The sequence below is a fragment of the Apaloderma vittatum genome, unplaced genomic scaffold, assembly GCF_000703405.1.
Source record: "Apaloderma vittatum isolate BGI_N311 unplaced genomic scaffold, ASM70340v1 scaffold17119, whole genome shotgun sequence".
Classification (NCBI taxonomy): Eukaryota; Metazoa; Chordata; class Aves; order Trogoniformes; family Trogonidae; genus Apaloderma; species Apaloderma vittatum.
Window position 1 is genome coordinate 1 of NW_009737124.1, and position 13,201 is coordinate 13,201.

The following is a 13,201-nucleotide window of genomic DNA, read 5'->3' on the forward strand; positions in this document are numbered from 1 at the left end:
TTCGAGCCTAGGCCAGTCTAGGATTCTATGATTCACAATTTCCTTTATGTTCCTTAGCAGAATAGACAGTATTTGTATTTAACTGGTAACTCTTCCTACCTAAATGATATCAAGCAGTCAGCATGATTCTATTGCCAGTGAACACATCCACAAGGCAATGAAATTAAACCGATGATTTACCGTTTGGAGGCAAACTCCAGCTGCGTGGATATCTTCGCATTTTGTGACCTCAAGTCCGTGACCTGCTCCTGAAGCTTTTCATTCTGTTCATTCAGCAACTTGTCATTCTCAGCCTTTTCTTTTTTGTAGTTCTCAAAAACTTCCTGCAACTACAACAAAGAACAGACATCAAAGTGCTTACAAGAGTAAAAAGAAAGTGACAGCTTTCGACAGCATGTATTGAGAAGCATACCTGCTTAAGGGCAGCCTTAGCCTCCACAGTCTCCACTGACTCAGTCATTGACACTGGAGCAGGAGTTGACATGGCTTGAGGTAAATTCGGGCGTTTTGGAGTAGACATAAGAGAAATGTCCTCCGGTAATATACCTGAAGCTAACAAAAACAAACAAATAAACAAACAAAAAGATAAATGGGATTTCAAAGGCAACAGTCAAACAAATGCTTACCAAAGCAGAAGATCATACAGCCGCACCAAAATATGGTTAAAAGCAGTGCTGTACTGCTAGGAAAGTCTTGGGCTCTCCTGAACAACTCATTCTTTACACTTACAACATGCCACCAGAACACATGCAGTGGCTACTGCACATATGTAGCAAGTGGCGAGTAAGGGTAAAAGTTAAATCCCATATTACTGGTTACTAGTAACCAGTAGTTAGTAGTACCGTTACAGCACCACTACTGAAAACTCAAAACAAATTGCAACTTTTTTTTTTTTTTCCCAATGGTGCAGGAATGTGAAGTTTACCTTGCAAAGGAATGATAGCTCCTGTGGTCTGTGCCAACAATATACGGAACATATCACGTTGCCGAACTATAGATTCGACAAGCTGCAGCTGATGATGACGTGATTCACGCAATTTTTCTAGCTCATTGAGAGCTTCCTCAAGCTGATTGTGAAGCTCTGAAATCCTGAAACCAACAACAGATGTTTTCAGTTACACCACGAGGCATACCAAGATGACACAACATTAAGTTTTGTCACAAGTCCTTAAGCGCACATTTATAGCATCTTTGAACATTAAGCACCGCTGAGGTTTTTGAGCAAACTTATAGGAAGGCTGGCCTTTGGGTTTGCCATTTTGTAGACGACAGCGATAGCAGGCCATGAAAAACAGAGCAGAAGCAGTCCAATTCGTGTAACTTCAAACAGCAGTCAATAGCATACGTAGAGAATTAGGCCAAGAGCCCTTAATACAGAATTACATTCTCTGTGGGCTTTACAGCTGGTGTTTAGCTAACAGGAACGAAAACTCATCTTTCTTTTTGGAGCAACAGCTCTGTTGTGTGAAATCATGTTCACTAAAATACCAACAATTACTTTTACTTTGCATTTACTATTTCAAGATAAATAGCTATAATGCCATTTTAATCTAAACCTGAAGACAGTGTTGCTTAATACCAATTTGCCATTATGAATTACGTAGCTGCTCATGAGCATACATGCACTTACATATGCAGACGCGCATGATTAATAACAATCAAAAGCACAAAAATGAAAAGTGTTCAAATAAATTCCTGTTACTACTTAGTACAAAACCAGTGTTACTAGAAGGAACAAACAACTAACTTGGATGACGTTGCTTCTTGCTCCTCTTTTTCTCTAGCCTCTCCCAGCTCCCGAAGAGCCACCAAGAGACGCTGGTTCTGCTGTTGAAGTTCTTCGATATTTCTGTAAGAGACTAGATGTTGAGATATCACTTCAGAAGAGCTGCTGATGTCGGCAGAGCTCACTTCTTCATCACGAATCACATGATTGCCTCTAGCTTCTTCAAGTTCCATTAAAAGCACACGAATCTAAAAGAGAATGGCCTAGTGTTAGACTTGCACCGACTCAAAAGTTTGCTCTCAAAAACAATACATTAAAGTACTCAGAAATCAAGTATTTTTTTCCTACAACACACAAACTTATAATCAATAAATCCTTGTAATTATAGAAATTCCTTGTAATTATAGAAAAAACAGTTTGACAAACGGAAACCACATTAAGATAAGTCTGTGTTCAGTTCTGTAAAGAGATTACAGGACATTCCAATCAATCAATGAAGTTCTACATGTAGGTTTTCCATATCAGATGTTTAATGACATTATCCTAAAGTAGCATCACTTCTACCCAGCTGAACTTACTCCAGCATTGTAAGCAGAAATGTAAATACCATGTTGTCCTAAGGAGAATCTTTTAACATTGCTAAGACTCTTATAAGAACCAAAGTCAACATGACTGTGGCTACACAACCTCTGAGGAAATTTGAGAAACACAGCATCATATCAATAAATAAACTGCAAACGGTACATTTGATCACAGCAGCATTTGTTATACCTGCTGGGAGAGATCTTTAACTTGTATTTCCAGTCTCTGGTTTTCTCTTTCAAGCAGAGAGGCATGCTTATTGGCTCTATCAGCATCCTCCTGCAAACGCTGGATTTCCTGTAAGCATACAAACATGAAGAAACACACAGCAATTCAGCTCAGACACATTCCTTTGCAGAGAGAAAACATCACATAGAGACATGCCTTGTGACACAAACTGCACTTGGCTACTTTCAAGTTACACTACACATATCCAGGAATCAAAAGCCACCCTCTTTCATGATTTATTAGTGTATGTATTAAAATTAATGGGAAGTGACCACCAAAGTCCAATTTTACGTCTTTGGACAGACAAATGCTAATTTTTTTTTTAAAGAATTCCACTTTCTCACAAAAATCAGAGATTGCAAGTCACCACATTTAAGCCTTCACTATAAGCAAAACTCTGAAAAATGTTGGTTCTATAAAAGACTTTGTGCAGTCCAATAAAGGGCAAGCTAAGAAGTTCAGCGGGTATTTTCCTACAATAAAAGTTGACTAAAAGATCCATTTTATACATTTACTAACAGCCACTAGATTAAGGAATTAAAAATACTTTTTTTCCGTAATTTTACATGCTTTTTTATTTTATACTGACCTTCATTGCTTGTTCAAGCTTTGCAGACAGACTAGCGACAGCTTTTTGGGAACGCTCAAACTCTTCACGCTGACGTTTTAAGATTGGTGCTTTGGCTTCTACCTCCTGCACTATTTCATCCAAATATTTATTGATTCTCTTATTCTCCAGCTTTTCCAAAAGCAACTGATCCTGAGTTTCTACATACGCGTTGTACAGCTGCAACAAAAGATTTTATTGTTTAGGGGGTTTTTTAATTTATTTTTGATACATCTGGGCAGACCCACTGGTAATTACATAATTCATACCTTAAGGCAGTAACATTTTACACAGCTCTAAACTTGTTAATTCAGAGAGATAAGTTGGACTTCCAAAACAATATGTTTTTAAAAGTCATACCATGGCAAAGCAATTATCTCTATTAATCTAAAAATGGCAAAATTTTAGACTGCAACCGTACACAACAAAAGAATTCGATGTAAAAGGGACAAATCTTAATTAAGTCTAAGGCAATAGAAACATCAAAACTAGTATCACAAAAGAATACAGCAAACACAGGAGAAAGAAATGTAATGGCTGGAAAGAACAACCAAGAACAAAAAAACCCGAAAATACAAACTGCATAAATACAAGTGTAAATAAAAATCCCTAGAATGTGTATGACCTATCATTACGCTATTTTTTTCTGCAAGTAAAGCCAAACTTGCAGCAGGACAGATAAAAAAGTTTTTTAAAAAAAAAAGCTCCTGACAAAAATTCGTGCAGAAAATATTTTTATGTACACAAAAGAAATATATTTCAGCAAAAGTATTCAAAGGCCCTATAAATGTTCTGATCTACTAAAGAAAAACTGCAAGGTATGTTGAAAAAAGAATCTCAACACCTTTGCTAATAAGCATATGAAAAGATGTCGTCTACTTCAGTCAGGCATTATACCAAATCCAAAACAGTGAATGGAATGAAGTCTGCATCCTTTTATCATTAGCACATCTCCATCAGGATTTCAAGGGCCATGAAAGTGAAGTTTCTCCTCACTTACCTCTGTTAATTTCATTCCAGGCTTGACCACTTTAGCTACCGCTGCAGCAGTGGGGGACATGGCTGCCAGCTCCTCCTCCGACAGTATGGCTCCTAAGAGATAATCCCACCATTTCACATTAAAAAGCTTCAATGATTCCCAGCATAAACATTCCTCATTAATACAAAGAATGTCTTCATACGCCTTGGTGCTTTTATAACTTCCATATTTCAAATTGCTACTTTAAGCCCTTAAAGTCACTGGTTCAAGAGTTTTCTGTAATCCATATTACACATATACATGTGCAAGTGACTGGAATTACACACCATATTCCATCAGTGCATCTGACTAGTCCAATCTGCAACGCTGAAAAGCTTTTGCTATTAGACTCTTAAAACTCAGAAGACCATTTCCAAATGTAAGCAACCGAAATAGGTGGAGAAAAGCTTAACATTAGACTTCTTAGCAAAGTGCTGGAGGGTTAAAGTGGCAGAGCACTGGTTTACTTTCATTAAATTAACATACGGATACAGCAACTATCCTTTATTTCGCTCTATGCCTTCCTGCTCTGCTCCTTTCTTCCATTCAGAAATTACTTATATGTACTAAACTACTACTTTGAACAAAAAAAGATGAAAGTAGAACAGTGAGCACTGAGCAAGATTTAATGTTAAATAGAAATGTAAGGACAGAGGTTTGTTTACAGTTATTTGGCCTTTTTTTGTTTGGTTTGGTTTTTAAGAAGAAAGTAAGAACAGTTTATCATCCCCATTCCCCTCTCCAGAAAGCCCCTTAAAAGCATGACAATTCAGTCTCAAGGGAATGTTTTCTTTGAAAAGGTAAGTCAGATGAACATAAGAACAAAAACATGAACAAAAACATTTCAACAGAAATTGCATTTTCTAGTGGGGGAAAAGAAAAAGTATGTACTGTTATATATATATAGACACACAGGAAAAAGCTTCTAAAATTCACAATTAGAAATGACTAAAGGTGAAAAAAGATTAATGCGCTTACTTCCTATAGAAACCCAGCACAGTATTTTTATGCATGATATCCGAATACCTGAGGCTTTATGTATTTTATTTCCCAGTGTCATCCCTACCTTTGCGCTTTGTAGCGGACAGTAAATCGTTGGCATTCTCCAGCTCCTTTTCCAGTTTACTGATCTTCTCTCGCAGTTCCTTCTCCATTACAGCTTTTGACTCCTCCACCTCAGCCAAATGCTCCTGGGTTGCCTTATTAGCTAACATTAAATCAAGACAAGCAGTTTGCTGTGTTGCACACGTGAACCTTAAACTTAACTTTACATGATCTCCAAAATTTCCTGCTGATAAGAAAATTTGATAGCACGACAGAAGCATGAACTGCTGCCTATCACTTCTGCTTAAAGAGAGCAAAAATATGAACTGTCCTTTTATCAGGGAAAAGGAATCTAAAATGAGAAATTAAAACAAAGACATCTTTTGCAAAATGAGATCATCTCATCAAAATCCAAAGTAAAATTCCAGGTCGATTTAAACAATAGTTCTCTCTCCCCAGTAAATCCAACTAGTCACATAAATCTTTTCTTACAAAGTGTCTGATTCTTCCATCATCCCCAAAGTCTAATGAAGTTCCTTTCATAAACACACAACACCTATTTTTCAGCACATCAGAGCAGTTACAAAGGAGCACAATTGGTCTGGTCTGTTTCGTTTGCCATTGTCAGCTCCCAGCTTACCTTCACCTGCCTCCTTCAGGAGCTTGTGCAGCTCTTCTACCGCTCCTGTCAGTTCGTTGCTCTTTGCCTCCAAGTCATCAGCAGCGCTCTAAATAAAAGCATTTTATTTAACCTTTCAGTACGGAGCAAATACATTTTTATCAAAAAAGCTCAAATTGACCAGTAACTATGAACATACAGTTTTGTAAATAGAATGCTAAAACATTCACCTTCATGGGGAGACTTTCTTTCCACTTAAGTCTTACTCGGGTGCAAATTGCCTATCCAAGTGTCAGACATTGATTTGATATGACAAAACCAAATAAAAACATATGCCACTTCACTGCTTTATAGCTGGTGCTGCTTTTTCTCCTTCATTTAAATTTCAGATAGATTTCGAGTACTCCATTTTGATAATTCTGAAAAATTTGCTATTTTTAGGGAGTTTTATATAAACAGCTTATGTTTCTTTGGTCAGAGATCTCATCAGTGCAAGTTCTGCAAGTCCGTGACAGAGAACTCAAAGTCAATTCAACTGTTGTTAATCAGCAAAGTCTCAGAAAAGGCTCCCATGGGAGGGCACTTGAGGCTTTTAAATATCAGGTCAGATAAATATGTCAACAGCTCCAAATACACAGCAAACCTCACGCTAAGCAGAATACAAATCTTTAAGCCCCTTCAAATCAATGATTCTATAATTTAAAAAATTAATGATGAGAGTAGAAGAAAAATCACTCAAAAACAATAACTAACCCAATAAAAAAACCACCCAAATTAAAAGGTAAATGGTAATGCATTACAGTTCGGAAAAGTTAGCTATTGGCTTGTTCAGCAAAGGAATATCAGTTTACATCTAATCAAAGCATTCATGTAGAACTCGGAATTAAGCAAGGTGGAATGTTTATGTGGGGATCTATGCAAGAAAAGTCTGTAAACGGAACTCTTCACCCTGTGAATCTACATGCACAAACTAAAGAGCAATCAGGTGTCCTCTTCAGCATGCTTTGTCTCGGTCAGTGCGCTACAGGCTATTTTTCACTCTCTGAACCAAGAGACCAAACAGGAACTACTTGTTTTCATGGTGCTTATTTGACACAATCTATGACACTCAGTTGTGGGTGACGTGAAATGTTATTTGAAAGTAACTTCTACTAAGCAAATCCAGAAAAATCATTTGCACAGTCGTATTTTACTTTCAGACCTTTACTTCCCAGTACGACATTCTAAGACATAACCATAGATCACGAAGCCTCAAAATAGTAAGCATAAATTCATTGTTTTAGCTCCAAACTGGCCTGAATTACATTTAATGCTAAGATTCAGCCCCAAATAACACTAAAATATGCCTATAAGAGAACCAGTAAACTCACCTTATACAAATTGGATAGTTTTATGTGGGCATTCAGTTCATTGTGGAATCTTTCCTCCATACCAGCTTGCTGCTCTTTTGCCTAGTGAGAGAAGAAAAGAGGGTGGGGGAGAGCTCCACTAATTCTGTTTCATGCACTTCATTTCTTAATTTGTAGAAGCAACCATAATGCTGTTTCACACATGCTTCAAGTTGTCTTACCTCCTTCAGTTTATTCAAAAGCTCTTCCACATGCTTCTGAAGATTTTCATTTGATTGTTTTAAGCTGTTTACCTGTTCCTCCATTCTGGAAACCTGCTCAAGGAATAAGTGAGAACACCATGTATAAATGTGTCTTTCCAGTCCAGCTTATTGTGGAAAACATCCAACTTCTTCGTTTTTTACTTCAAAAAAACCCAACCCTGAAGTTCAAGAACGACCATAAATGGTTATATTTTCTAACAGTCTGAGCTCCCACGCATTCGCCAAATAAAACAGCGAGAGTCCTCAGACTGCTCCAATCACACAAAACCAAACAAATCCACCTGCCTCAGTGGAGTCAAGTGCCACAGAAAACCTGACCAGTGGTCACAGTTGTTAAAGAAACTGCTCAGGTACCCAAACAGAGGCTCACTGAAGCCAAGCGCTTTCAAAATACGGCCACCGATTCTGCCACATGTTTTGCTGCAGGAAGACAAAAGTATCATCACCCATGCCACAAAGAATTTTAAGTCAGATCCTTCTGCCTCTCCTCCTCGAAGAACTGTATTCTCCTGCATTTTAATAGCACTTCACTATTATATAGCTTTGTTATCAGGAACTCCAGAATTTGTACCTTGTAATTAAAATCTTTTGACTTTTTGATTCTCGATAATGGTATATAAACACCATACAATGCCTTCCTTAAAAATCAAAACTTAAAAAAAAAGAACATTTCCTTATTAGTTGCAAAACATACTTTTTTCCTTTTACTTGAATAGTTACTAATGCACTTGGGTTTGTTTAACACAGTTAATCAGGAGGTATCATTTATAAGAAATGGCAAAAGAACTCAGTAATTACACTACCTCCTCCTTCTTGTTCTCCAGACTACATTTTAGCTCCAAGATTTCATTGCCTTTCTCCCTGGCAGTATGTAGAAGCTCATCCGTTTTGGTTTTCAACTCAGCATTCAGCCATGTGTTTTGATTCTGCAGCAGTTCTTTTTCTTGCTCCAATCTTTTCTCACGGTACTAAAACGAAAATCGCAAAAGGTGAATGTACTGGTTGCACAGAAAATAAAGAAGCTAATCCAAGTATTATGGCCAGAGTAGCAGTGGCAAAAACATAAGAAACTTTACCAAATTATGGTATGTTATCACACTGGTAACACTAATTGACAAGTCTCAAACTAGAAGAACTTACTGAAACTTGAGTTAGTTTCCTCAAAGTTTACATCAGCTAGGAATGTTAATAAGATTAATACCTAGTTAAGGGAAATAAATTAAGTTATCAAAGCTTTCCAACTCCTTTCCTCCTCTCTTTCAGCTCTATGGACTTAACTCAGCGCACAAAGAAATGACCTATGTTCACAAACATTTTTCTCTTTTCTACTGGCTTTTCTGGGCCTGGAGTTCTTCTTCCTAGCCGGTAGGAGGAACCACCATTGAGACCTGCACATGCTTAGGCAACCTGAGGCCCCCTTGCCCTCAATAAATATGCCTCACTTCCAGTCACAGCCACCAACTGTATAATAAAACATTTGTCTGTACAGGAGTACACTCGACCTACTTTCAAAGTCAATACTGGCAAAACAATGATTACATCACATGTAAACAACTACTTATTAGAACATCAACATGGACTACACGTGTAAAGTACTATTTACCTTCATGGAAACATCTGATGTTTGAAGTTCATCCAACTTCAACTGAAGTTTCACCTTCTCTGTGTTTGCTTCTGTAAGCTTTTCATTTAGGCGTTTAACATCCTCTGGAGGAGGGAAATCAGTGTGAAAAAGGTAATTTTACAACAATTTTAACTATTCAGCTTAACTAAACTGTAAAAATGAGAACAGGCAAGACATTACGTACAGTGTGCATTAAAATGCTGTGTAATGTATGTTTTTATATCTACAAAACCAAGCATCAAACTGTTAAGTTTTTCTGTAACTAGGATAACACTTTCTACGTTGTTTCCTTTTCTCTAAATACTGTTTCCTGCTAATCCATTATTTGGTGCTGCCTATACAAACTGGATACTCCACTGCTGAAGTACATCTTATTTAGGAATAACAAGGAAAATATTTCACTGATGTGTTCTTGGTTATACCATTTAAATGCTCAACTTCCTGAGATCGTCTTTCACTTGTTCGAACCAAATCTCTCTTTTCAGCTTCAAGTTCTTCTTTTTCTCTTTTTAAATGGCTCTGGAAAAAAAAAATTACGAAAGAGCAATAGTGTCATCAACCTCCCATAACAGTTTACAGTCACTATTTAAACTTACCATCACACAGAAAGATGCTAAATGAAAGCAAGTCACCCCAGTCAAGTGAAAACTGGAATAAGAGGCTTTTAAAGTAGGTAGCTGGATTAGTCTGAATGGTGCAGTGTGAAAGCATGGCTGCTTCTATTTTTCTATCACGTTGGGGTACATAATTCAAATAAATGCGTGCTAATGCACCTCTTTCTTCAATCAAATAAAATCAGACAGCAAAGATGAAAGAAGTATCACACAACTTCTGAGACCAGCACACAGAATAGGCAGTTTTCATGCCTTTGCTTTTCCATTGGCAGAGAGAGGGACAAGCTGCCCCAAGACTCCCTTTGGTTCTAGCTGTGTTCGAATAAGGATCAGAATGAAAATTGCTGAATTTACAGCAGATGAAATGAATTGAAGATCTAAGAGAAATTCAAAGTAAGCAACAGGAACTGTTCAAAACTGTATCTGATTTTAATATCCTTTGAAAGACAGCTTTGATAGGTAAGACTTCATTGAAACAGTTTTATATAGTTAAATAAAAAAGGTAACATGAGTAACCAAGGAATGACCACATGCAAAAAAATTCAGTGTCAAAGTCAAATGAAAGCCAATGGTCTTGGATCATTCGTAGGCTATAGAACTGTCTCTACCTTCTAAAGTGTCAACATAAATCACTGCAGTTAGGCTTAGGAAAACCCCTCTGAGGAAACAATCAGACCCATTTTCTTTGGACAAATCAATCTAATAATAATGTTTTTGCTTCCTGCTCCAAAATTAATGTTCTGCTGGGTCAGCCAGATGAGGTGACTCATCCTGCAACCCCATGACTTTTGAGCGTAACACCTTTCAGCTAGAATGAAACAACCTATCCAAACGGAAATAAAATCATCTGTTCTGACATATGCTCCCCCATAACTCTGTTGGCTAAATCACCAGCATTTACTTCAAAAATCCACACAATTCTCCTGTACACACAGCCATCCAGACACGTAAATACATAGTAGGTCAGTACAGTGATATTGATACAGTCCAATTTGCAAATTAATTGCGTTTTTTGCTGCAATGAGACAAGTGAACCAAAGCCTTTCAACTTATCGCCAAGTTCTTCTAGTACCTGAATGGCTGCATTACGATCCTGAGCAGCTTCAAGTTCTTTATTCTTCTCATTCAGTGACTTCAACTGTTCATCTGGTGCATAAAAAGAAACAGTAGTGAGGGATCTCCGCTGTAACACAATGGTGAATTCACTCTCCAAATGCAACTAAGTTCAAATTTCCCTTAACAACATAAAAGAAAAAAAGAATTCAAGACTTCACTATGAAGAGGCATTTATTGTGAAGATCAGTACGTAACCTGCTGCACTATTACTAAAAAAGTGAGAAAGCAAGTTGGTTCTTTTTTTTTTTCCCATTAGAATAAAAACTCCATTTCAAAAAAAGTTGACTTGAACACAAAAGCAAAACACCTCCCCACCTGCAGAAATAACAAATGCAGCTGATGGATGGATTTTCAACTCCTATTTAAAACTTGAAGCATTTCAGCAGAACAGGGAAGTAAAGAATGATTATCTTGTCTGACCTTAAGAACATGCAGTTATACTTACGCAGTTTTTTAAGCTCCTCACGGAAACTTTGACATTCTTGGGTCTCATTTACAAGCCTCTCCTGACTTTGAGCCAGACGCTTTTCTACTTCAAAGTACTGTTGTTCTGCAAAATAACGACATTAATCTCTGTTAATAAACATTTCTTTTTCTTTCCTACATTTATCAAGATGCCTTATTAATGGACATCTTTATTAAAGTATAGTATTTATCACAAAAATATCTAAAAATAATAGGATTAAGGAAGAATTTGAAGAAAAAAATTACTTTTGAAGGCAAAAAGATGCATTTCCACAGTGAATTAATGTTGCTTAAAATACTTTCTTACCATGGAAAGGGATACGTTTCCAGAAATAATCCATAAAAAACCACCCTGCTTAATCTGAATGGTTCTTTAACATTTTTTACATTGCGAAAGAACATTATATTAGCATAATTATGTAGTGTGGTCTCATCAACTTAAAATTTCTTCTACCTTTATTTCTATACACATGCATTAAAATCCACATACACCCAGGTACTAAGGGATTTGATTTAGAAAAAGTTTAATGAACACTTCTTAAAATGAACTCTTGTGCCTATCCTGCATAGCCCACAGCACTGAAAAAAAAAGATGATCTAAATTTTGGTTATCTGAAATAGTAATTGTGTTATAGAGTTTAACTGTAAAATACTTAGTAAAACCAGAACTAACCTCACTCTTAGGCATAGGGAGCTTCTAATGAAGTACTAAGGACTTTTTATTTATCTTATGCTTCCTATCACACCTTACAATTTCAAATAACGCTGCCCCTCCAGCCACACGCAATAACAGATTTGGAAGAGACTAATCTGCAAAAGTCTGTGGGTCACTTTAATTTACACTACACTTTACTGATTTATCTTAGCAAGATTTCTGTCATGAAACAGACCAAAAGGTTAAAGGAAAGGTGAAAATAAAGTTTACATCTTAAGCAAGTCACCTACCCGATAAATTAACCCATATTGCCCAGCACTAGCACTCACCTACACTCTTCTCTCATATCTACTTCAGTTCTTTACAGGTATTATTTTTCTGTGATCAAGTAACCTCCAAATCGATATAAAATAATGTTGATTTTATGAGTAATGTTTTATGTCAAGGTCATAGTGTTCAACATGGAATTTACAGAATCACACGATTATTAAGGTTGGAAAAGACCTCTAAGATTACCAAGTCCAACTGTCAACCCAACACCACCACGACCATTAAGCTACGTCTACAGGTGTTTTGATCAGCTCCAGGGATGATGACTTCACCACCTTCCTGGGCAGCCTGTTCCAGTGCTTCATTGCTTTTTCAGTAAACAAATGTTTCCCAATATCCAATCTAAACCTCCCCTGGTGCAACTTGAGGCCGTTTCCTGCTACTTTTATTGCTTGGGGGAAGAGACCAACCCCCACCTTACTACAACCTCCTTTCAAGTAACTGTAGAAAGCAAGATCTCCCCTCAGCCTCCTCTTCTCCAGGCTAAACAAAAAGTATAAACTAAAAAGCATAAACCTAAGGCTATTTGAAAGTAGCATAAACAAATCATTATTCCACTCCCAGGAGGATCAAAGCAGACTGAAGCATACCAATGCTGGTTAAAAACCTTACAAAAAGCTGCTCTTTGAAACTCACGCTGAAAGCACTTTCAACTCTGAAAAGTCCTGTCTAAAAGGAAAAAAAAAAAAAAAAGACAAACAAGAAACCCCACCAGATTCCTCTTGCTAAGCAAAAGTGAGAGATAAAACCCTTTTAGGTCTCAGCCGAGGGAACCCGGCCAGTGGACACGCCCCCAGCCTCAGGGCTCCTTCCCAGCCAGAGGACGCACACCCCCACGCCGCACAGGCCCCGGGGCACCCCCTCAGAGCGCTGCGAAGCCCGTAAGGGCCGCCCAGGCCCAGCCCTACCCTCGGCCCTCACGCCGGAGGGACCTGCGACACCACCGCTCACTGAAAGCGCG

At 37.6% G+C, this 13,201-nt stretch overlaps 1 protein-coding gene across 1 annotated transcript; it reads right to left on the reverse strand.

The window, feature by feature from the left end:
• Positions 1-176: 176 nt before the first annotated feature.
• On the reverse strand, positions 177-12,909 carry LOC104269076 (nucleoprotein TPR-like; the record flags this gene model as incomplete). Its single annotated transcript, XM_009877231.1, has 17 exons — positions 177-329; positions 413-552; positions 926-1,089; positions 1,748-1,974; positions 2,498-2,605; positions 3,126-3,323; positions 4,144-4,235; positions 5,228-5,368; positions 5,846-5,933; positions 7,195-7,275; positions 7,395-7,487; positions 8,240-8,404; positions 9,040-9,143; positions 9,483-9,579; positions 10,747-10,820; positions 11,236-11,340; positions 12,831-12,909. Coding segments are annotated over 17 exons (2,109 nt in total), but the record flags the coding sequence as incomplete, so codon positions are not given.
• Positions 12,910-13,201: the final 292 nt, after the last annotated feature.